The sequence below is a fragment of the Patiria miniata genome, unplaced genomic scaffold (assembly GCF_015706575.1).
Source record: "Patiria miniata isolate m_02_andy unplaced genomic scaffold, ASM1570657v1 HiC_scaffold_24, whole genome shotgun sequence".
NCBI lineage: Eukaryota > Metazoa > Echinodermata > Asteroidea > Valvatida > Asterinidae > Patiria > Patiria miniata.
Window position 1 is genome coordinate 17,510,551 of NW_024037063.1, and position 23,716 is coordinate 17,534,266.

The 23,716-nt window shown below is 39.6% G+C and overlaps 1 protein-coding gene across 1 annotated transcript; it reads left to right on the forward strand.

Annotated features, from left to right (window-relative positions):
- Positions 1-1,940: 1,940 nt before the first annotated feature.
- Positions 1,941-21,966, forward strand: LOC119732343 (E3 ubiquitin-protein ligase MIB2-like). Its single transcript, XM_038205801.1, has 16 exons — positions 1,941-2,049; positions 2,972-3,076; positions 3,545-3,562; positions 6,445-6,616; positions 8,452-8,558; positions 12,068-12,259; positions 13,771-13,892; positions 14,645-14,792; positions 15,409-15,581; positions 15,930-16,081; positions 16,672-16,837; positions 17,389-17,543; positions 17,819-17,945; positions 18,845-19,051; positions 20,187-20,380; positions 21,733-21,966. Exons 1-16 carry the CDS (start codon positions 1,941-1,943, stop codon positions 21,770-21,772), a joined length of 2,187 nt encoding a protein of 728 aa, XP_038061729.1. The 3' UTR covers positions 21,773-21,966.
- Positions 21,967-23,716: the final 1,750 nt, after the last annotated feature.

The following is a 23,716-nucleotide window of genomic DNA, read 5'->3' on the forward strand; positions in this document are numbered from 1 at the left end:
ACTAACCCAAAGGCTAAGAATACCAGAACCTTGATTCAGCAGGACGTTGTTTAATCTACTAAAAATGTATATAATTTTCAATTTACTAAGACCTACCAGCTCAACAGAAGTTGGATAATCATAACTTAACTTCTGTTTTATGATTTGGTGGCTTTCAAGACGAAAAGTAAGCTGTAATGTTAATGATAAGCAACTTTTCAGAAACTTTTCAAAATAAACATGTATATATATTTCGTTTGATCGTAGCGCCCTGTATAGTTAGTTTCCATGGCAACCAAAGATATATTTTTTGAAAGAGCTGTCATGAAAAATAAAAGTGCTGAGTTTGATTAAGATTGGTCAAGGTCTGTTCTGGTTATGGCATTTTGTTTCGTCCCCTTCCAACCCTAGTGCTAAGAAAATGCCTTCTAAGCTCAATCATAGGATATTCCAATAATTGGCCTCCTGAGAGAGAGAATCCCTAAATTTTCACTGTAAACATCTTTTTTCCTATTGGGGACATGCCAAGGATCAAAAAAATATCGGTGGCGGTCGTTTTTTTTTTTTTGGGGGGGGTGCACTGGGACCCCCATGGCCCACGGACTACAATTGTGTAAATCTGTTCAACATCAATAGGTAGGATATGGGTTTACAAAGGTCATGACCTCTCGTAAGGTCACAAGAGGTCGAATATGAAAAGGCCTATACATTCTTTTTATAGCATGAACACCTTTCATATGTTCATGTTAGAAAAAAAAGACTTTTTATCCCTTGAACCATTTGGGTGCAATCAATCATGTTGTAATATTGATACTTAATTCGGTATTTTGAATTCAATCCAAGTTTGACCTCCCTTTTATCCTGGAAGTAAAGATCAAGCGACTTTACGTCATGTTCCATAACATCACCAAGTATAAACATTGATTCTTCGTTTCATTCCTGAGTTCCGATTGCAACAAAACGGTCAGCTTTTAAACCGAAATCGCTTGTAATTTGATACCTTATGACGTCATTATTACGTTACACTTGTAATCACACTTCTGCATCTGCATTGATGTTCATACAAATTTTGAAGTTCGTAAAGAAAAAAACACACGAACACATAAACAAGAACAGACACAAGAAAGAAAACGAAGACAAAACCAAAGGATGATATTAGTCAATTAGTTTAGACCATGTAAAAACTGCAATTGTTGTTCCCGATCACCCAATAGGCTACATTTATAATTCTGTCATGGGAAAATGCTGTCATGGGGAAAATAGACTGGGATTCCAGGTGTGGCGTGAATTTAGGACTCTATGAAATTCGGACTTGATGGCAGCATAGCGCAAGCATACTAAGTGTGATAATTAGAGGAGTTACCGGTCACGTGAGAGGGGTTAACCAATAAAGTGGTAAAAGGAGTCCGCATTTCATATGAATCAGATTTGCATATGACGCCGGCCCCACGTACGTTGCAGCTGCAACGTGATGAGTCAGGGAATTCCCCTTGTAGTTTAGCTGGTACCCAGCGCCGTTGTAGCGCAACACGGTCACCGCTATTGTATTATTCACAACATTGTGATGGAAAATGCAGCTTTCGCAATGCGTTGTTTGTAATTTTGAGCAATGGCTACGTGCATTTCATGCGAACCGGTTGTGCGCTCAAGCGGCAGTTCAGTCAGTACTGACTGCGGTTCGTGGGTACCAAAAACCAACCAATCAGAGCTGCAAGACAAGGGAACTCATTTCCATATTCAGTTGTGTAATTTTTTATTTTGGGGTATGACTAATCAGCCTATAATATTCCCAACATTTAGGCCCACCGACATTCAGTCTGACTCTACTGTTGGTCGAGGTTGGGCCCATTGGCGCGCCTACTCTCACACTAGAGAAACATTTGGATTTAGGGTTTTAGATTTAAGAGGGAGTTTTATCGCTGAACTTCATAAGAACATCACCATACAGAGCAGAAACTGTCATGTTCGTAGGGGTGCGAGTTGTGCGAGGTCCTGACTGGAAATGGGGCGATCAGGACGGGGGGAAGGGCTGCGTAGGTACCGTGGTCCCTGCACAAGCTAAGGACAGCGGTAAGTAATCTGCAGAAGTCATACAAGCCCTATACAAATTGTCCATACGGAGCGAAACCGTCACGTTCATAGGGGTGCGAGTTGTATGAGGTCCTGACTGGAAATGGGGCGATCAGGACGGGGGGAAAGGCTGCGTAGGTACCGTGGTCCCTGCACAAGCTAAGGATAGCGGTAAGTTATTATAAGTACGTTACACAAATTGCCCCTAGAATGGTGACCTATGAGGGGTCCTATCAGGGCTGTATGAAGCTCAAAACCATCGGCCAGCCTCATCTCAGAGGCAGGGAGCCTGATCGGAAGTAAATGACTGTGCGAAGCGAGTTTCCCTAAACGGCGTAAGGTTCGGGGCCCGCTTGTTTAGGGTCCCGACAAAATTGGATTTTAGACGCTCTGCCTAGTGCGATCTGAGGCAATTTTGGACGCCATTTTCGAGTTTGGTGTACTTTTTGCATTTTGTGTGTGTGTGAGGATTTGAGCAACGAACAGGAGCGAAGCAAGGTCATGTATATGAGGGGGGGGGTTAACCACTTCTTGAAAATGGCACTTGCACATCCGTGCTGAAATGTAGACACGTATTTTTCTCCTGACGCTTGATGACCTCCGTTAAATAATATTGGAGGAGGGGAGGTCATTTGGGGATAGTACAGCTTAACATCTTTAACATTCTGGGGGGGGGGGGTTATTGAACAAAATGCCAAAGTATGGACGGGTCATTTCAAATGCTGCTTTTTGTAATCTCGAATAAACTTAATATTAAGGGATGACACAACAAAATGAATACATATTCCAACAATGAGGAGTGCAGTGATGCTTCGAACAATACATGTATAAAGCCCCCTCAAGTTAAAAAGCTTTACTGTCAAGTTAATACTGGACTTGAGAGTATATGTACTTGTACCTATGATCTTGTTTTTATAATTAGTGAAGGGTGTCTGGGTGCGGTGGGACTCCGGGCAAGCTGCAAACTACCGCGCTGGTGGAGCAAGCGGCAAGTACGATCTGCGGATTTACGATAACGCCCAACTAGGTAAGCGCAGATTCTGTTTTTGAAAAACCCATGTGGTAACCTTCATTGCAATATTGGAATCCCCTAATTGCTTTCAATGCGACGTGGTCTGTATTTTCATTTCTTTGAATCGCCTATTCAATTAGAAGTTAGAAGCTTTTTAAGTGTATTTATGCTACGGTTTATTTATTCCACGCCTCGTTATACCTACCCCCCCCCCCCCCGACTGAAATAACTGAAGAAAATCTCGGATCTTCCACTAATATTTTGAAATGACCGAAATGCAACTTTTTGTAAGTTTTTTTTTTAATGTTGAAACGGTTTTTATTTTTGCAATGCAGCAATGAGAATCTCCATAATGCTCGGAAAAAAATAAACACAGTGATGTCGAAGAGGCAGAAGTTGCATTTCCGCTGCTTTTTGAGCACGAAAAAAGTTGTTAGAATTGGTGTCAATTCTGTTGTCAATTTTGCTTTTGTGTGTTTTTAGAACGCAACCAGCCAGTCAGTAAGTGAGCTAAGTTTTAAGTTATTGGTTCATATATTGTAAAGAAAATCTCTAAGCTGCAACTAGATCACTTAATTGTTATCACAGTAATAGCATCATCATTGTAAAAGGACAAGCGGCCTTAAAGGCTGTATTATATTTTAATTACTAGCATGGTGATGTTAACTCATTACCCTCTCCACACTCCCAAATTCCAGTATCAGTGAATTTGAATCTAGCTGGCGGGGCGAGGGGGGGGGGGTGTCAAGATTTTACCAGTGTTTTAGTCGAGTACTTTTATACAAGTACCAGGTACTGCCGAGTACTTAGAGTACGAGTACTTGTACTTCCGAGTACGAGTACGAGTACGAGTACTTGTATTCCAAGTAGGCGTAAAAGTACGAGTACAAGTACTTTTGTTTCCGAATATGACCGTTCGACAAAGTGACTCAGTACGTTAGACCATTATACAGGCCCACTCAGGGCTAGCTGTTAAATGTGTTTTTCGGATATGTAAAGAGGAAAATTAGAAAACTTCGATTTCTCTGATTTGCAAGCCATGCAACCATTTCAAACTGAAAGTATTGCAGCCACACTGGTAAGTCAAACTATACCATTTTCTTTTGAGTACTGCCGAGTACGAGTTACTTTGCTGCCCGAGTACGAGTACACTAATTTCGAGAACGGTTACTTTGACAATCGAGTACGAGTACTACAACACTTGATTTTACCTAACAACCGTTCCTGTTAGTGAAGTAAGTACGTACACAGTGTCGTAAGCCATATTTTATATGTACGTATAAACATACGATCAAATGTGACAGTTCATGTAGTTTATTTGGTTCCAAGTACAAAATTGCAAATCAAGTTTTAATTTTCCCTCCTTAGACTTGAGCACATTTTATACCATTTTTATTCAGAATAAAATCGTTTAATCTTGATATGTTTACTGCGCAGTTGGAATACCGATGAAACTCGTTCAAAAACATGTACTCAAGCTCAGATTTGTAGATGTGAGAAAATTTTGAAAAGGATCCAGAATATATATATATACATTGTATATATCCAATGAAATCGTCTTCTTTCACAATTCACAGTGCTCGATACATCTCTGAAGAGCAATAATCATGCAATAAATTCAAGATGTGAGCTTATCAAACTTTGGCATATTTCTCTTCTGAACAGCCTGTTTCATGCCATAAGGCACTCATCAGCAGAATGACAAAATATAGAATAGTAGCATCTTACCTTATTTCGAAACAAGTGTGCGCACGCGTTACGCGCGTTACGTCATTGAAGTTAGTACGCGTTTACGCCACTGAAGTAAGAACCCAAGTGTGTCGATGCATGCACTTGGAGACGATTTCGCCTCTCTTATTTAGTGTACCTAGATCTGATCTACATACGATTATGTAATTCTCTGTTATACACAACTTGCATCTCTTGTTTACGTTATGCATGTATATTGTTTAATTGTAGCTTGGGCTAATGTTTTAATACTTTTAGGGGGTAACCATCGCCTACTATAATAAAGTTCATAAGCTAGAAATAATTTGAACTGCAGAGTTGAAGCCTTAAATTCCCAGCGGAAGCCAGTAGCACACAAAAATACATGTACTTTAAATATGTATAAATGGGTGCCAAAAATAACCTGTTTCATAATTTTACACAACACGCATCATAGGGTTTTTTCATTAAGACCAACGCAGTGGGAATCCCCGGGGAATTTTCACGTTTTCAGGCTATTGTTGTTATTTCTTTTCATAATGAACAATGCGCCGAACCGTGTACATGTCCATATCAATGCGCAATGAACCGTACTCGCCTGTTGACCTGGGAAACCCCTGCTGAGCACCTGTTTTTGGTGACATATGAAATATGGACTTCTAGGAAATGTGATCTCTTTTACCTTTTTTATAAGATAGAATTTTGCGTCCGGGTGATGTAAATCAAATTAGGTTTGTCTCTTCACCAATACATAAACATTGAATAGACAGTGTGTTACCCCGAGAGTGAAAATTGGAAAAAAATCATTAGGGTTGGACTCGAATCCATGACCTCCTGCTTTCTAATACAGACGTCTTACCACTCGACCACCGATCTAACGGGATCGGTTGGCTGGTTGACATTTCGCTCAATTATGCTCAGGTTTCTTTTATCTTATTCTCACACGTGCCTTTTACTGTCCCGTTTTCTGTACTTAAGCATGCGCAATGTAACCAATGAGTCCGTATTTCATAGAGTCCAAATTTCTCGCCACAACGGCACTCACTCGATAAAATCTTGTTTATCAATTGAAGACTATAACATGCACCAAAACGATGCATATTAGTGAGAACTCAATGTCGAGTGCAGACATTAGCATTTTTTTCCATGGCATGTGGCATTTAGCATGTCAGGCACGGTTTCATACTAAAAAAAGGAGATATTGTGGAGTATCTTTGGAGAAACAAAAAACATTTTGCTCAACTACCGTATGTAATTACCAGGAAACTTTGCTGGCGCCCTAGGGACATCGAACCCCCCCCCCATTTTTTTTTTGGGGGGGGGGTGGGTGGGGTTGGCCTCTCTGACTTATTTTTCAAAGACAGTTTAAGGGACGGGGGTAATTTTCAGGCAGTTTAGTATATTGTGCCACCTTTCCTATAAATTATCATGACATCATCGATGCTTTCTAAGTTGCAATGAGTAAAATTCGGGAGTATAGATTTACATTAAAAATCCCTATAAATTTGGATTAAAACATTGTGGAAAAAAAGGTTCCAACTGAAACTCGATTTTTTTTTTCAATTTAATGAATTTGACTGAAAATTGTCTTGTACCTTTAGTCAAAGGGAGTGAATTTTCACTCTTTAAAAATAGTCAAATGACTGTTAAACATAATTGATTCAATCTTGGAATAGGAGTGCAACATCCGACTGTCATCTGTGACTGCTGCCAAGAGGAAGGTATCGTAGGAATACGCTGGAAATGTCTGGAGTGCCGTGACTTCGATTTGTGTCACAGCTGCTACAACGAGGGAAAGCATGACCTGGGTCATTGCTTCACGAGGATCGAAACCAACTCAGTTCCAGGGTGAGTTTTAGAAAGGTGTTGTAGGAATGCAATGGAAATATCTGGAGTGTCATGCCTTTGACTTGTGTCACAGCTGCTATAACGAGGGAAAGCATGACCTGGGTCATCGCTTCACTAGGATCCCCAACTTAGTTCCGGGGAAAGCTATTGACCATTGAATAATTAACACCTTTTTCGATGTTCACATTGCATCATGGGATTGGATGACAAACAAGCAATGCAGTTTATGCACAAAAGTATTGGGACAGTGAACCAGTCAAACATGAAATTATTTTTGGTTACCTTTTTTTCCACAATTAACCAAGCCTCACCTATTAATGAATAGAATGTGGAGTAAAAATTAGATTTTAAACTTTGAAAATTAAAAGAGAAATAATCTTGATTTCTTTCAAAGTACCAGTCATCAGTGTCAGAGGAGCATTTCTGATTATAATCATTGTTAACATTATTAATAATTATTTCTGGTAATGAAACCAAGGACTCCTCAAAAGTGCCTATAGGCACTGTAGCTCGCAAGCCTGAGGAAACCTGTGGAGAGAAGACAATGAGAAGAAGTTACAGTTTAAGGGGTGGGAGAAAAAAAGCAGAAGAATATTTTGGGGAAAACCCACGGAATCAGGTAGGGACTGAAAAATCCAATCCACATATTGGCCCAGACGGGATTCGAGCCCGGGTCCCAGCGGTGGAAGGCGAGGAAAGTACCGCTACGCCAACCTGACCCATGAGTTATCAATTCTGGAGGTGTGAGCTTGAAAAGGCTTGATTCTGATTTGTCACTGTTGGATAGGTTATTTTGCATATTCATGATAATGAAACTGGTATCGAAAGAGGGATTTCCAAAACGGTCCTCTTAATTACTTAATTATTGACATATAATGAGGAGGAATCAAATGGCAGTTGTAGCTTGTACTCGGCGGCAAAGGTTTTTGCACAAACATAATATGGTTTGTTTGTCTTCCATATATACCCAAAATGCATGGTCAGTATGAAAAAAGTTTGTTGATCAATGCCTGGTAATGAGGTGTTTAATACGACAAACATCAAATTCAAGCTGCTTATTTACCCTTTTTTTCTTTCTGTTCCTTTGGATAGGGAGAACTGGGATTCGCGGTTATTTTGCCATTAAATATGATCACCGCTAAACGTAATCCTGAGGCCCTAGGCCAGCTTGTCCACGTTTGCCGTCACCAAATGTTTACTGAATACAGAGTACATGATCCTTTAAACTGTTGAAGTAACAAACACGACTTTGACTTTTAATTCAACAAGTTGGTGTTTACAATCGATGTATTTCGAAAATATTACAATTCACCCAATTACAACGACGCTGTTTCTATTACAAAGTTATGTTTTCCAACAACGAATTCAAACACATAGACCGTTTTGTCGGTATTTTTCACAATGCAGTAGTGGTGTTGGTGTAAGTAAGATTTGGTGTTGGTGTACGTGTACTAGTAAAATGACGCATAGATGTATAGGAATGGCAATTTAATTCTGAGAACGCACCTATATGCAATACATTATTATATCTGTGTACCTGTGTCTGCATAAATAAGGAATGCATTCGTGCTAGGTGATTTTTCTTTTGTACAGGCTACATAAAAAAGCTAGTCCATTGAAATCATCCATAGATGTCATGCAACCATGGGACCGTCCAGTCTAAACCTAGCAACCGAACGTGTCATATGGTGTTCGCTCATGCGCATCTCGAGGTCAAAATATTGTTTGGGGAATTGCGTTCATATGTCCTACTCTGAAGCAGTGTACAGTGTCGCATGCACAATGTACTGTCCATCAAGATGGCGTCCTTTTAAGCACTTTTTTTTTCGTTTCAGGATTGAAGTCCCCTGTCGATTTGGCGCCACCAAATGCCGCTCTTTGGGCATTTTCCCAGGTGCCCGAGTGATGCGAGGGCCCGATTGGGAATGGGAAGATCAAGATGGTATTGGAAAATCAAATGTTTAATTTTTATATGGAAAGGATGACAGCAAAATACGGAGGATGTTTGTCAAATATTAGGTGTAGTTTATTGTTGCTCGTATTAAATTCAAAATATGTACATGTTTTTAAAATCAATGCATTTCATAATCTGTCTAAACTACACCAGCATTCATAATAAGTAGTGTGGCATAGGGACAGAATTGTTCAATTTGTGATAAAAGCATGAAACCTGGCATGTGAGGTCTTCATGCCATGACAAAAAAATCAGATATGGAGACGTTTCATATCTAACCCGAGGTGACCTTTGAGGGGTCAACGACCTTACCTTTGAAAACTCTATTTATACATATTGTTTTTGAAAGCATCACTTTCCTATGACCTAAGTCTAGGTATAGTCCTCAAGCAATGTAAATAACGACCAAATACGGCAAAATTTAACAATTGACATCTGATGACCCTCCAGAGGTCAATGACCTTTGTAATAACTGCACTTACTCTGTTTATAGTTATTTACACAATTTACCCTTTAAACCCTGACTTTTACATGACCCCATTAATTAGTCATACTGTTAAGTGGCTCATGCTATGAAAAGAATTTCATATGTGGGGAATATCATAGCTGACCTCTGATGGTACTACTATTTTTACTACCGATATCTAAATGTTGGTAATCTTGCCATAATATGATTTTTTTTTCATATGGAGACATTTCATATTTGACCTCTGATGACCTTTACGAGGTCAATGAACTTTGTATACTCTGATTGCCGTTATTTATCATGTTTAATCTTCCAAATGACACTTTTTCATGACCGCGGTCTATTTTGACTATTATTCCACAGCACGTCATGGAGCCCGACCCCAAAGATTTTCATGACCTATAATTTCAATTTTCCTTTTTATAAGGGCAGATGCAGGCGCAATAGAATTATAAGAGGCACAGCGGACAAGCATCACTTGACCATTGGGCTTGGTAAAAAGGTTAAAAACGTGGTTATCAAAGTCTGTATAGTTACAGGGTGTATAATATGTAAACGAGGGTGATTATTGCTTGACATTATGGACATTACAAAACACCCACAGATTTCTATTCCAATCTCATCATATTGCATAGGCCAATAAATCAAGGAGAAAAGAGGTCGGAGGTCACCTCAAAATTGTTGTGAGGTCTACATTCATAACACGGCTGGTGCAATACCGTTCTTTGGCACTATTATCAGCATGGGTCACGAAAAGCTTTTTAACGAATAAATATGATAAATAACGGTAACTAAGATATATACAAGTGACCTCTCCAAGGGTGTAACTACGTCGCATATGATGTGCCCAGATCTGAAATTCTTTTAATGGCAAAAGAGTTAACTTTTAGACTTGGGTCATGAAAAAAGGGGCATTTACATTTGTGTTCATCTTATTAACAACAATAGGTAGGAGACGGTTTTGCAAAGGTCATGACCTCTTGTAAGGTAACCAGATGTTGAATCCAAAATGGGCTAATTTTCTTTATAGCACGAACACCTTCATTAGCCATGAATCGTGGGAAAAAAATCTCACAAATAGCTATTATAAAGTTTACAAAGGTCATTGACCTCTCAAAGCTCACCACAGGTCTGATATGAATTGTCCCCACATTTCTGATCATTTTTTTCATTGTATGAAGATATATTACATAGACTTAGGTCATAGAAAGGTGAAGTATTAAAGAACAAAAAATTGTGAATAGAGTATGAACACTTCTTGATGTAGACCTAGACTAGGTATGTCAAATAAAATAGTTCATTGTCCCATCACTTTGCGATTGTAACACACACAAACACAAACCTTAGCTTATTTATTTATTTGCAACATTTCTAGAAAATTTACAAGATTAGTTAGATTGCATACAAAGATAAACCAATAAATAAAAATCGTAGTTTACATATAAACGGGTTAAATGACGATTATAGGCATTAAAACATAAAACGAGAATAGTCATATAAAGAGAATTTACATCATTTGCTTTTGCTGCAATTTTCAGAAACAAATGGATTTGGAGGATTAGTATATGTTATTAAACTGACTTGTCTCACGTTTCGGGCTTGTAGATGCTGGAAAAACCAAGAAAACATATCATGTTCTTGTGGTCTTGTTCCCTGACCCTACTTAAGATGAAACGGAGCAATTAATACACTTTCAGGGATTGTGAAGTCAGAGAATCAGTCTAGCAGGCTTGTACCCTGTGTGATCAATTGCAAAGAAAAGTCAGAATAACTAAATATGAAAAATTAGAAACAAATTTTGAAAAAAGCCAGTTTTCTCCGACGCTGGTCGGCCGACCAGCGTTGGAAAAATTCAGTTTTTCTCGAAAATGTCAGCTCACCTGGAGCCACGATTTTAAAGGATGCTTTAGACTGTCAGTCCCTTACAATCCAGAAAGGTATTTCGTGATAATTTGACCATTTCGTTTTATGATGTTTGCAAATGTTGTATCATCCCTTTAAAAAATGGACGAATGAATACACATGCATTTAATTACACAATATTAAGTAAAATGATAATTGGAGATTGTAGGAGATATTTCAAACACGGAATAAGGATGTTTGTATTAGCCTTGACCAAGGCTATCTGCTTGTTCCCATACGAGCTTGTTCCCGCTACCGCACACCGCGCGCGCCGTGACTCAATCACTAGTTGTACTATACCGTTAGCCCCGACGACCCTTACGTGTGCTTTGTGTGCATGTACGTACGCCCCACACACACTTCCGCAAACAGCCGTACAGTAAGTCGAGGTGGAAGATAGCCTTGACGCAACCGTGTATCAGTTCGTTTGGCATATAGTATGCATCTCTAATTTGCAGGCTCCTAAGTGCCACTTCTGTATATGTAAACTACTGCACAATCGCCTATGGTGGGGCTATCACTTCAAAGTGTCCGTACGGTTAGGAAGAAGGTGATTCAGTTTGTAACCAGGGGCTAATTTCAAAGATCTGCTTCAGCACAATATAAGCACAATAAAACTCTGCTTAATATAATCAGTTGACCGGCCAAACTCCATGCGATTATTTGTTATGCTACGTAACCAACAGTTAACTACAAAGTCACTAGCGATGAACCTCGCATGTAGTTATGGCGGGTAACCTGATTATATTTAGCAAGGCTTTTTTTGTGCTTAAAAAAATAGTGCTTAATTATAAGCAGGTTTGTGAAATTGGCCCCAGGGGTCTGAATCTGAACCAAACACTGTAAGGCACATTTGTTTCCTTCACGATCTGATGTCTCTAATTTAAGGCATTGAAGGGCAATATCATAGTTTTATACACCTGACTCAATAATCCTCAAATCCCTTTTCTTCTTCTTCTTCTTTTTTATATCGATTCCAACATGGTGAAAAACCTAATCCTAAACCCAACCCATCACAACATAGGTCTTACTTTATAACACTTACCCGAACCTTAACTCTAGCCCTCCATTAAGCAGCTATAGATTGTTCCTGATCGTTAATTAGTGATGGTAATTTTTTTTAATACAGGTGGGGAAGGCAAAGTTGGTACCGTTAGTGAAGTGAGTGGTGGGGAGGGAACCCATCGTTCCTGGGTCGCCGTTAAATGGCCCGGCCGCTCCACCAACAAGTACCGGCGGGGTCACGAAGGCAAGCTGGATCTGCAATACACAGACAAAGAGACAATGGGAGAATTCTACATTGAGCACCTCCCGAGGCTCGGTAAATGATACTCGGTCCTTATCAAATAGTCTTCCGCAAGTTCTTTTCCCAAATAAGAAAAAAATCTCCAAAATTATCTTCAAAGTACATTCATAACCCTATCTCCAGAATGCTTTGGCCATACGCATACAATATTGGGATACGTCCCAATGTTCAGTCCATCAGTGTTCATTGTTATACGGTGGCTCATGGTTGCCATTGCAACCTCTTGAAAACGGTGATCGTTAATTTTATCTGTTTATAGAAAATATGTCTGGCATTGTCAATAATATGTTGGTGTTAGTGTTCTCAAAAATTCTTTTCCTGAAACAAGCACTGTGCACTTTAGACTTAAGATCACAGTCACGTGATCACTTACGATTCACCATGTGACTCCAATGTGGCTGCTTCCAATACGAAAGCCATTTAAAAAGTATTTCAGCACGGTTTTAATTATTCCGAATGAATGGCAAATCAACCGGTATTTCTCGGAAGGTAGCACACGGAGTATACAGTCTTTATACGTCGGGAAAGGGCAAAACCTAATATTGATCAGCAAATTTTTAATTGGACCAAAATCGGTTGAATAAAAAAAACAATGAAGTTTGGGACTTTTCATAAAATGGAATTTCACGTCGGGGAGATGTAAATCAAATTAATTTATTTGCCCCTCACCGACGTTTAAACACTGTATACTCAGTGTGTTACCTCCCGAGTGATAGATGGGAAAAAAATCACTCGGGTGGGACTCGATCCCACTACCTCCTGCTTTGTAGTGCAGATGTCTTACCACTCGATTCGAACATCTGATTCGAACAAGCCAACCAATCCCGTTAGCTCGCTGGTCGAGTGGTAAGTCATCTGCACTAGAAAGCAGGAGGTCGTGGGTTCGAGTCCCACCCGAGTGATTTTTTTCAACTTTCGCTTGGGAGGTAACACACTGAGTATACAGTGTTTAAACGTCGGTGAATGGCAAAAAAATCTGATTTACATCACTCCGACGCAAAATTCCGTCTTATGAATTGAAGTTTGGGACAGAATTATCCCAAATCCATACTCTTTATGCAAACAAATGATGATTTGAACAACTCAATATTATTTGTTCCAAATCTAAAGATTTTGATAAACAATGCAGAAAACTGTTTTGGCAAAAAGAGGAGGGGGATGGTTAAAAGACCTGTCAGCTACGTAGCCTCTAAAAAGTCATATAAATATTTATTTCATTTGAGGAAACCTGTACGAAGAAAATAATGTTCAAATTAAGATGGGGTATAATATGGCCCTCGGTCATGAGCAGAGACACAATGCCCCAGTCCTCCATATGCGGATAAAATTGCAATTCCGTGGTATTGTGTCCTACATTTGCGGTAGTCTCTCTTAAAACGTTTCCGTTATGTTCCTGACCGACTTATAACTTGTAAATCGAGTCAATATTATAACGATTTCTCTGGTTTTGCGTCTTAAACTATGAACGTTAATAACCACAAAACGACCACCACACGCCTGAAGCTCTGATTTTCGATCCTTTGCAGATGGGACTAGAGTCCAGCCTTACTTGGACTCCGGAGACAAGGTCCGTCTGCTGGACATGGACCCTTTGAAGCTCAAGGAACTGCAGCTGGAGAGGTGTGGCTGGAACGAAGAAATCACAGACGTAAGACAGATACCAGGGCTCAATTCCATGGCTCTGTTAGGCCAATAACCTATAATTATGCGTATACATTGTATATTCACCATCCTTGAAGCGCTGGCAAAGATTTAGATTCTTAGTTTACAGGATGTACGTCCGCGCGCAACCCAACATCCTTACTACTCAGTGAAATACGCGTTTACACCTTTTTGTCCGTAAGATCGATTGGACCCATGCAGAGGTGAACATATTGCGCACGCCAAGATAAAAGATGTACACTGTATACCCCATGGTCTAAAAACAAAATGGATTTTTTTTCTCCCATCGAAATTGTATTAATTTTTTGAATGACATGTTTTTTACGAGAGAAAAAACTCCCAAATTTATTAATATTAAAGGCGTCTGCAACCTCTGAAGAGGGAATTTTATTTTGCGCGCAAAAGAAACCTGCATTGCAAGAGCTGAATTATTATCTGGCATCCACAAGTTTTGTGAAGAAATAATTGAACAACTAAACGCCGGTAGCGATTCATTCGATGTCTTATTCAAAACAGAATAACTTTTACACGTTTGGAAAATTCCAATTGAAAAAAAAAAACAAATCTATAGTGTACATGATATATATGATACAGGTGGATCAATCTAAATGTTTGCGTACACCCTCGAAACATCATGGTGGGGTTCAAAAATAAGCACAGTTTTGCAAAGTAGATGTACAATCTTCACGAAGAAAATACAAAAAAAATTTGTGTATTTCATGTTTTCTCCCATCTCAGTTCAGGGGAAAAGTCGGTGAAGTCATCGTGGTCGACACAGATGGCGATGTCAAGGTCAACTTTGGCGGAGCGTCGTTCTTCATTAATCCCCTGTGTCTCGTCATGGAGAAGAAGAAGGGAGCTGAAGAATCCACAGCTAGTGCTGGAGGTAAGTGCTCAAAATATTATCCATTAATACCTATGTCGACACTGACAATATTTTGATGTCGACATTGTTAAAAATGAAGTGTCGACATTCACAGAAATAATCACAGGTACCGAAACCGTCCGTATGTACGTTTCAACAACACTACCACATACTGACTTAGTTCTCGACTTTTTAGAGCTGACTGGAAACTTAAGTTAAGATGCATCGATTGTCTTAGCTTGCGGTCATATTGACCGTGGATTTTAGCCAGTACTGCTGATTGTAGCGAACCACTTGAACAATTATTATTGGATGTTGACTGTTTTTTTTAATCAAAAGCTTATCCTATGTGCGGTCACTGTGACTGTTTTCTAATCAAATCTGACTAATGAATTTAAGGCTTCATTCAATATCTCATGGGCTAGCTTGGTATTTAATAGGTAGAAATTTAGGACTGATGAATTGACTTGAATACAAAGAAAATATGGTATCGGACATATACAAATATATCGCGGTATTAGTTTGTCATCTTTGCATGAATACCTCTGGGCGCTCATAACGGCTATCCACTTTTAAACCAAATTATACCTCAGGAATATTCACCAATATTTTCTACAAAAATTGTCCCTGTTTCCAGACACCGATGTAGGTGAGTTACTGGCTGCTCTACTCCTGAAGTCTCAACTGGGGAAACTCGGAGACCTATTTGGTGGATTGGCGGATACATCGGGCGGTGCTGCTCTCTTCCAGGCGGCAGCCACCGGCAACACCAACAAAGTGCGGGAGATCATCAATGATCACCCGGACGCGGTGAGAAGATTAGTTAAAGTCGGGTAACATGTAAGGAGTCGGGTTGGTGCAGTGGACATCTCCTTCCACTTAATTCCCGGGTTCGATTCTTGGTGCACAGGTGGCCGGATTGCGTTTTCAGTTTTCAGTCCCTCTCGATTGCAGTATCTCAGCCTGAAACGGCCAAGATTCTACTTAAATGGCATTCCATCGCCTTGTACTCCCTAGTTGTAACCATTATTATGCAGAGGGGCAGGTTAGATGAGGTGGCTTGCCAAAGGACACATGCAGCCAGCAGCTGGGTTGTGGGCGACAAATTTACAAGTCAATATCAGATTTTCTTGAATCGCCGTTGTTTCTCTGTAACAGGTCAAATTTCAAACTAATAAAAGAGAGACAGCCCTTCAGGCCGCCTCCCATCGCGGTCACATGGATGTAGTCACAGCTTTGGTGAAAGCCAAAGCACCATTGGAGCAGCAAGATGAGGACGGAGACAGGGCACTTGCCTTTGCAGTGCTCGGGTGAGCTACCTCATGTACTTGCCTTTAGTTTTAAGTGTCAGAAGTGGGATCCACACAGGATCACTGTGTGGATGGCGTGGCTTAATCGATCAGAAACAATGCGTAATTCACAATCTCAGATATGCTAAGCACCAGAGAATAAGTCGCTTTATACTTGTTACACGACTGCAGCTAGTTGGTACGGGCTTTATAAATAATACGACTGAGCTCAGAGAAGGGCCTATACCCAGGTGCGTGTGTGGAGGAGTGTGACACACCTGTTTGTCATTGGATGTCAGCAAACAATCGTGTCATGTCGGCAAGATATCAATGCTAGATATTTTGTACCCTCGACTGTTGTCGCCCCAGGTGTCAAAACAGCACAAGTCTGTTGTACGTTGGTTTCTATGGGTAATTCTGCGGTTATCCCTAATGAAAAAAAAATAGTAAAACATAAATCATAACATTCTGCCAAACCGCCACATTGCAGGTTATTTTCCAAATGTCGATAACAACCCTCCACACTTCATGGATAGTCGGGTATATTTCTCGCAGTAATTCTGACAGTTTTGTTTCTTAATGCAGTAATTATTTGGTTTTTTCCCTGACAGTGATGAGCCGAAGATTGTCAAGTGTCTCCTGCAAGCAGGAAGCATCATAAACGCAGCGAACAACAATGGTTTGACCCCACTCCACCTTGCCGCTGCGAAGGATCACCAGACATGCGTGGAAGTGCTGCTTAAACACGACAAGCAAAAATGCGACGTTAACTACAAAGTATGTCATTGAAGCCTGTTCACATTCATGATACTATGAAGTAACTTATTCGTTTCCTGTTCTAGGACATTTGACCTCAATATTTATCCATTTCTTCGAGACAAACACGACCGAAAAGAGTATAATTAAACGAGTTTGTTATATCGAGCGCTTGGATAGTGTCTTCCACTGGTCTAGGATGGACACGCTTAGCCACGGTCTGGTTTATAAAAACGCATGTCACACAGCGTGATATTGCGCTGCGTGCCAATTTCATCCAGCTGCTCAGCACACAAATGTGCTATGCACCAAAAAGGTCTGGCTTATAACAGCAGGTTATACCAGCCAAAACTCCATGTGATGGTATTCAGCTGGTGTTTGCTTAGCGTAAAAATCTCATAGAGTTTTGGCTGGTAACCTGCTTTTATAAGCCATATTTTTTGGTGCTAAGCAAATGTTTGTGCTTTATAGCAGCTCCATAAAATTGGTTCTGGATCTCATGTTTGGCAGGGCATCAAAACCTTCAAAACTCTCAGTGATAATATTTGCTTTCCTGGTACTTAATTTAATAGGACAAGGATGGTGATAGTCCATTACTCTTTGCCATTTCCAAGAACAACAAGCAGATCATCCATTTGCTGATAAACCACCCACGAATTAACCTCCGTCAGGTGAACAAGAAGGGATTCAACAGTTTGCATCACGCAGTGTTTTGCCAAAACAGTTTGTAGGTGTTTTTGTTTTCTTTTCTTATAAATATTGATTTGAAACTTAACCATATACACCCCGTGTTAACGTATAAAACATTATGACCTCAGCTTTAGACCAACCCTTGCATGATGACCTTTGAAGATTGTCCTAATTTGAAAAGAACACCTTCTTATACAGTCTGGGCATTGAAGTATAACAATCTGAACTTAAAAGTAAAAAGTCTGTAGAGTGCGTTACGTCATACCAACTCTGAAGATGCGATAATGAAACAAACGAATTTCATTACTTTAGTGCTGTGGAATGGATTCTAGGAAACTCACCAGACATGATCAATGTTGCCAAAACAGACGGTTTTACGGCACTTCACATCGCCGCCACAAACGGACTGGATGAAGTCATCTTGATCCTCGTCAAACAGGTGAGGTTGTTGATAGCATGGTTTACATAAAATGGAATACAAAACAAAACAGGACCAAAACACTAGAAAAAATCGAGACGAGCTCCCTAAATTTCGATTCAGACATGATCCACCTTCATCCGCGGGTGCCTAATTCGTAACCCCATTGTTATTATTTCAAAAACATGCCATCCAAATTCTCGCATCGAAAAAGAAGTACATGTAACAGTTTCTTAATACCAACCCGGTTGGCGGACACGCAGGGTCGCATTACATGTGCTTGCTTCGTTATGGCAGACGTTCAATCGTGGCTCTGCCAACGTGAATGTCTGCACCAAGGATGGACCCAGGGGGGAGCCAAAGGGGGCCATGCCCCCCCCCCAAAAAAAAAAACACCCGAAACCAATTTGTTTTTTGTTTTTATGTGACGTCGCAATAAAGGCAGGCAATGAGTACATCACCATCTTTTCCTCAAAAAAACATTGGTTAAAGTGATCAGAAATTGCCTCAGATCGCACCACAGAGCATCTGGAATCCAAATTTTTCGGGGCTTTTAAGCGGGCCCCGAACCCCACGGTTCTTGTTAAGTCACCGTTTTGCATGGTCGTTTCATCTGGCACACTATGGGCGTGTGTATTTATCGTAAAAATGTATTTATCGTGAAATGTGTATTTGTGACATCACGTATTAGAGTTAAAAGTACTGAAATTAATGACATTAAACAGATTGCAAATTTCGAACCTATCGCAACTCCTCAACAACAGCACGTTTCTCACAGCATCAGAATCCAGGAAATTCTGAAAGTGTTGAAGGTTCAGATCTTGAACAAAAAAATTAATACGATATAGTGGTTCATCTGTGACATTAGGCACCAGTTCATTCCAAACGGATTACAATAATTTGCAACTTTTGTTACCAAGGCCAACTGCAATAAAGAATTGAAAAATAACGATGGACAGACAGCGCTGCATCTAGCCACTAACGACACCTACAACAAATGTATTGAGGCCCTGGTCAACAATGGTGCCAATGTGAACGCCCAGGATAGCGACGGTGATACAAGCCTGCATCTGGTCATGATAGAAGCCTCCATGAAAGACATCCTGCGAGTCACACCACTGGGACAGGTAAATGTCGAGTTTTTAGGAGCATGATCTGAGCGAATCTGGCTACTTTCAACGCTTAGGAAATTATTTCGCTCAATAACTCCAGCAGAAATTCTTAGTAATTGCACTCTTTACTTTCGAAAGGACACTGGTGCATGCTCCAGCTGTTACAACGTGATGTATCTCAACTTGCAGTGTAGTAGAAATAAAACATTGTTTTTTGTAATATTCAAGTGCTTGTAATAGGGTACTTTGTGCAGAAAGATGTAAACAAACGCGCCTCGACACAATGCAATAAAGCTTGTCAATGTAGTTTGCGGCGCATTGGTAAGCATTATTGCAGCAGTATAGTATAGTCTTTCAAGGTTTCGATGTAAAGATTTTACACGCTCAATGTATACTTCACCAGAAAACATACAATTTGGAAACTGGACAGATTTATGTTAAGATTTCCCATACACGTTGTACCACAAAACCTAATAGTCGAAAACCAATTAATAAAGCATATCGTTTGTGGGTTTTGGAATATTTTCAAATTACCTCTTAAACTCTGATGACCAACCTATACCAAACAAACTTTATTTCATTCAAATCGATATATTGCAACAAACGCTGTGCATGTTTCATCAAACTCAGGGGTTGAAAATCAACTCGGGCGACTCTCCTTCAAAGTGAGAAGGTGCAGTTAGAGAAAAACACAAAGGATTTATTTCCTTTGTTCAAGAGTAACATGTGACTTATTCTACTGGATTCGATCTGTAAACTTGATAAATAAAAAAAGTGGCCCAATTGGTTTCAAGTCCCGTATTGTGATTGCTGTATCCTTTGAACAAACATCCCAATGAAACCAACTAAAACGCATTTGAAAGACCTATAATTCTACTCAGCAATACATCAGACACGATTTGTATACTACCCCCACTTTCATGAACAAATATGCCCGACTCGACTTAAAGGGGGTCTCTCGTGGAGCTTTTTTTGGTTTCTAAATCACTCGGACGTTTTAACCTTTATAAGGACACAGCAGACCCCACACTGTGAAACACTGTTCTATCAATCAACATACCTGTATCACAATGTATGACACAATGCTTTGTAATTGCTAAACCAAAATACCATTTTAGTTTCAGCAGAATGTTTTTGTTGAATTGTTTAGTTGATGGAGCTTGTCGAGCAGATCGACGAAGACAGTTCTTCCGACCAAAGAACCAACCTGGTTCTCATAGCGCTGTACCTAATTAAAAATGGCGCCGACATCTACATCAAGAATAAAAAAGGGCAGAATGTTCTTGACCTCACCCTCAACCCAAAAGTTAAGCAGCTATTGAAAACTCTCTTCGAATTGAAAAGGTGAGACTGCTCTTAACTTAATTTATACTGTCTTTATCTGTCCCGAAAAAAATACATCAGGCATGCTTGTCTTCCACTACAGCGGCTTTCACCCGATGTTTGCACGTTGATTTTGTTTGTGCTAACATTGTCATCTTTATGTGGACTTGAAAAAAAAACTATACGAAAGTCCACTATACGATGCAGGTTGTGTGACCTTACGTGGACTAAGCCATGCCCACATAAGGTTCCCCCCTCTGGAAAACGGGTTTAGAGGCATTTTGGGGTAATGTTTATCGGTCGCAAAATAAAGAGGAACACTCAAGCAAATTCGTATTTTAAAAAATGGGTTGGAAGGGTATTAACAATGCACCGAGAAAAATGAAGACAAAGGAATGCCACAGTACTTTTGTAGGCCGAGCTGTGTGGGTACACGTGTGTGCATGGCTGTGTTCGCGACTTCATGGGTATTTCGTCTGAGATATTGCAAAATGTTATCTCACCGATTTCTGGCAGACTTACCGACCATAGAAGAGGCTCGGATAAAAACTACTCATTCGGGGACCATGCATTCCGCGGTGGATTTATTATGACGATAATTTCGCAATACTTTGCAAATGAGTCGAGTAGGCCTAAGCATGTTATTTTTGTCATGCATGTTAAAAGTCAAAATAAAAATCAGGTATTGGACGACCAATGATGGGGCAAGTATGCCCTAGGCTATAGGAAGTTAGAACAGAGCTGTGAGAAGGGTAAACCCAGAAAATTGCTCGCATTGAACATGCCTTTTTTTTTAAATAGTTATTTTACTAATGCATGCATATGAAAAAGAATACATCCTATCTTTATGCATACGATTAACCTTTTATCTCTGGAATTGTATTCTGTCTATGCAGAGTGATATACTAATAAGAGTCGAATATCAAAGTAGCTGCGTGATATTTGGTTGGCGCAATTTTTTTATTTTTTTTTTTGTATTTCCTACACCGTCATTCAGGTTGCCTGGTGAGTTGTTCCCAATACATTTTAAATGCATTTTGTTTACATTAAAGAGCTCCGTGCGTGGCACATAAGAATAAGTATCCAGTCAATGGTGATAACGGAAAATGTTGCATCATCTCCTCTGGTATGCAGTAATTCATACGGTGTAAAAATAGCGCCAAACTCTGGACTGCTTTGAGTCCAGAATACGGTAACCAGACTACTTTGGCCTCCCTCTCAAACCGATACTTTCCTGATAGGCCTATGCCTTCTTAAAATCAACGGATGTACAGCGTGCTTATGGGTACATGGTTGCGCTATAGTTCTGCAGGGGAATAAAAAGTTATTGAGCTATTCTCTGAGGTATCTCTCCTATCTTTGGATCGTTGCAGGAGCGGAGAGACACCAAAGAAACGTTGCACTGTCAGCTAAACGGTTTGCCGTGCAACCAGCTGCACAACACCAAGTCGTGGCAAACGGCCCACAATTGCAACAAGAGTAAATCCTCTCTTAGCTCTTTTCGTTGCAATACATCCCCACCTGTGATGAACGATGATCTATGTAGCCAGCTATAATTAATACATATACTTTTCCCTTTGTAGCTCTACAGGGTGAGTAAAAAAAAAATGTCGGGACTTTTGTTTTAGTGAAGCTAAACCGTGTAGCACTTTACAAATCTAGAAAATGAAAGCCCAATTCATAAGCTTCTTTTATTACAAAAAATCATTCAAATCACTTGTGTACTTTTCAAGTTACTGAATTTTAAACACAACAACCGTTTTAAAGTTCTGTCCACGGATCACAAAAAAAAGGTGTGCGTTTGTCAGCAAAACAAAAACAATTCACACAAGCTCCTTTGTGATTTGTTTTCGTTTTGCTGAAAGAACACTTACCCTTTTGTGATCCGTGGACAGAACTTTAAAACGAAGGTTTTGTTTAAAATTCCGTAACTTGAAAATTACATAAGTGATTTTAATTACTCTTGTACTAAAAGAGTGCTTTTGAATTGGGCTTTCATATCCTAGATTTTGCAAGTGCTATATGCAGAACTTCACTAAAACAATGGTCCCGGCATTTGGGTTTCGTTTGTTTTTACTCATCCTTTTTTTTTTTACTTTAGCTCCATGAGGCGTATAGATCGCAGCAAAATTTGGAAAACAAAAATGAACTGTATTGCCCCATAAGAAACCTGTTCATTGAGATATAGCCGATTGGGGCGTGTAGAGAGAGAGCAGGCTGGGCGAAACGAGTACAAAATTAACATCATCGTTTAATGTCCTTTCATATGTCAGCGAAACACAAAACCCTACCCAGAGCCTTGATCGAGTTGATATAAGTTTTACTCGCATCATAAATTTAATTTCAGCTATACCTTCAGCCATTTATTGATAAAGGACCTTAAAATATTATCACGTACACAGAGAATACCGGTCTGTTGACATTAAAAAATGAGAAGTGCTGTACATTACTGAAAAAAATACATTTGCCCAAAATAATTTTACACGCCAACCATCCTGTTTTGCTCTATTAAAGCACAACATTAATGTGACATGCCATAGCATAATGAGGAATAACCCCCACCTAACCTTTGACTTTTCACGTTATGTACATCATGTTAAAGCGCAAATCTTTGTGGCTTTCCAATGATACAAAATGTATATCTGTAGCTTAATTTATTCCAAAGATATGCCGCAGGAACTTCAACAGTGTCCTGCCAAGTTTCGCTATTCTCATTTCGAGCAAAACCGCTTTGAAAAAAAGATGCGCATTGCGTCGCCAATAGCAGTAAAAAAGGTTCTTCAGTTTTTCCACTTTAGTGGGTATTTTTTGCCCAACAAAAATGCATTCTGTGAATCTTGGATACCTTGGCTACTCAACACTACAAAACAATCAATATTGATGTTGACACTATTTTTCTTGTATACATGTATTCGACTTCAGCCGTCGACAACTCAAAACAAGGTTTTGGGTGACATTCCTCATTTTGCCTCGGTAGTTCAAAAATAACACCAATCTGCCTTTAACCGATCGTAACTATTGATACAAACTACCATGTAATAGTATTCGATGAAATATACATGTCATTGTACAACACCATGTTAGATTGTGGTATGTAGTTCGGTGTGAAATCCACAGTTCAAACGAAGGGTGCATGCTTAACGTAGAGGTTTTTAAACAAAGGTCACTAGATCCTTATATAAAATTAAACACGAGTGTGTATTTTGCTTTTCTGACAAATCTGCATATTGCAATGCCCTGCAATTTTAAGACCTTAAGACATCAATGCAGGTTTGAAAAAAACAATAATGGGTTGATTTTCTAAAATTATTGTGTTATCGACTTCTTGATGCTTGAAATGATCAGAAACATTCATTT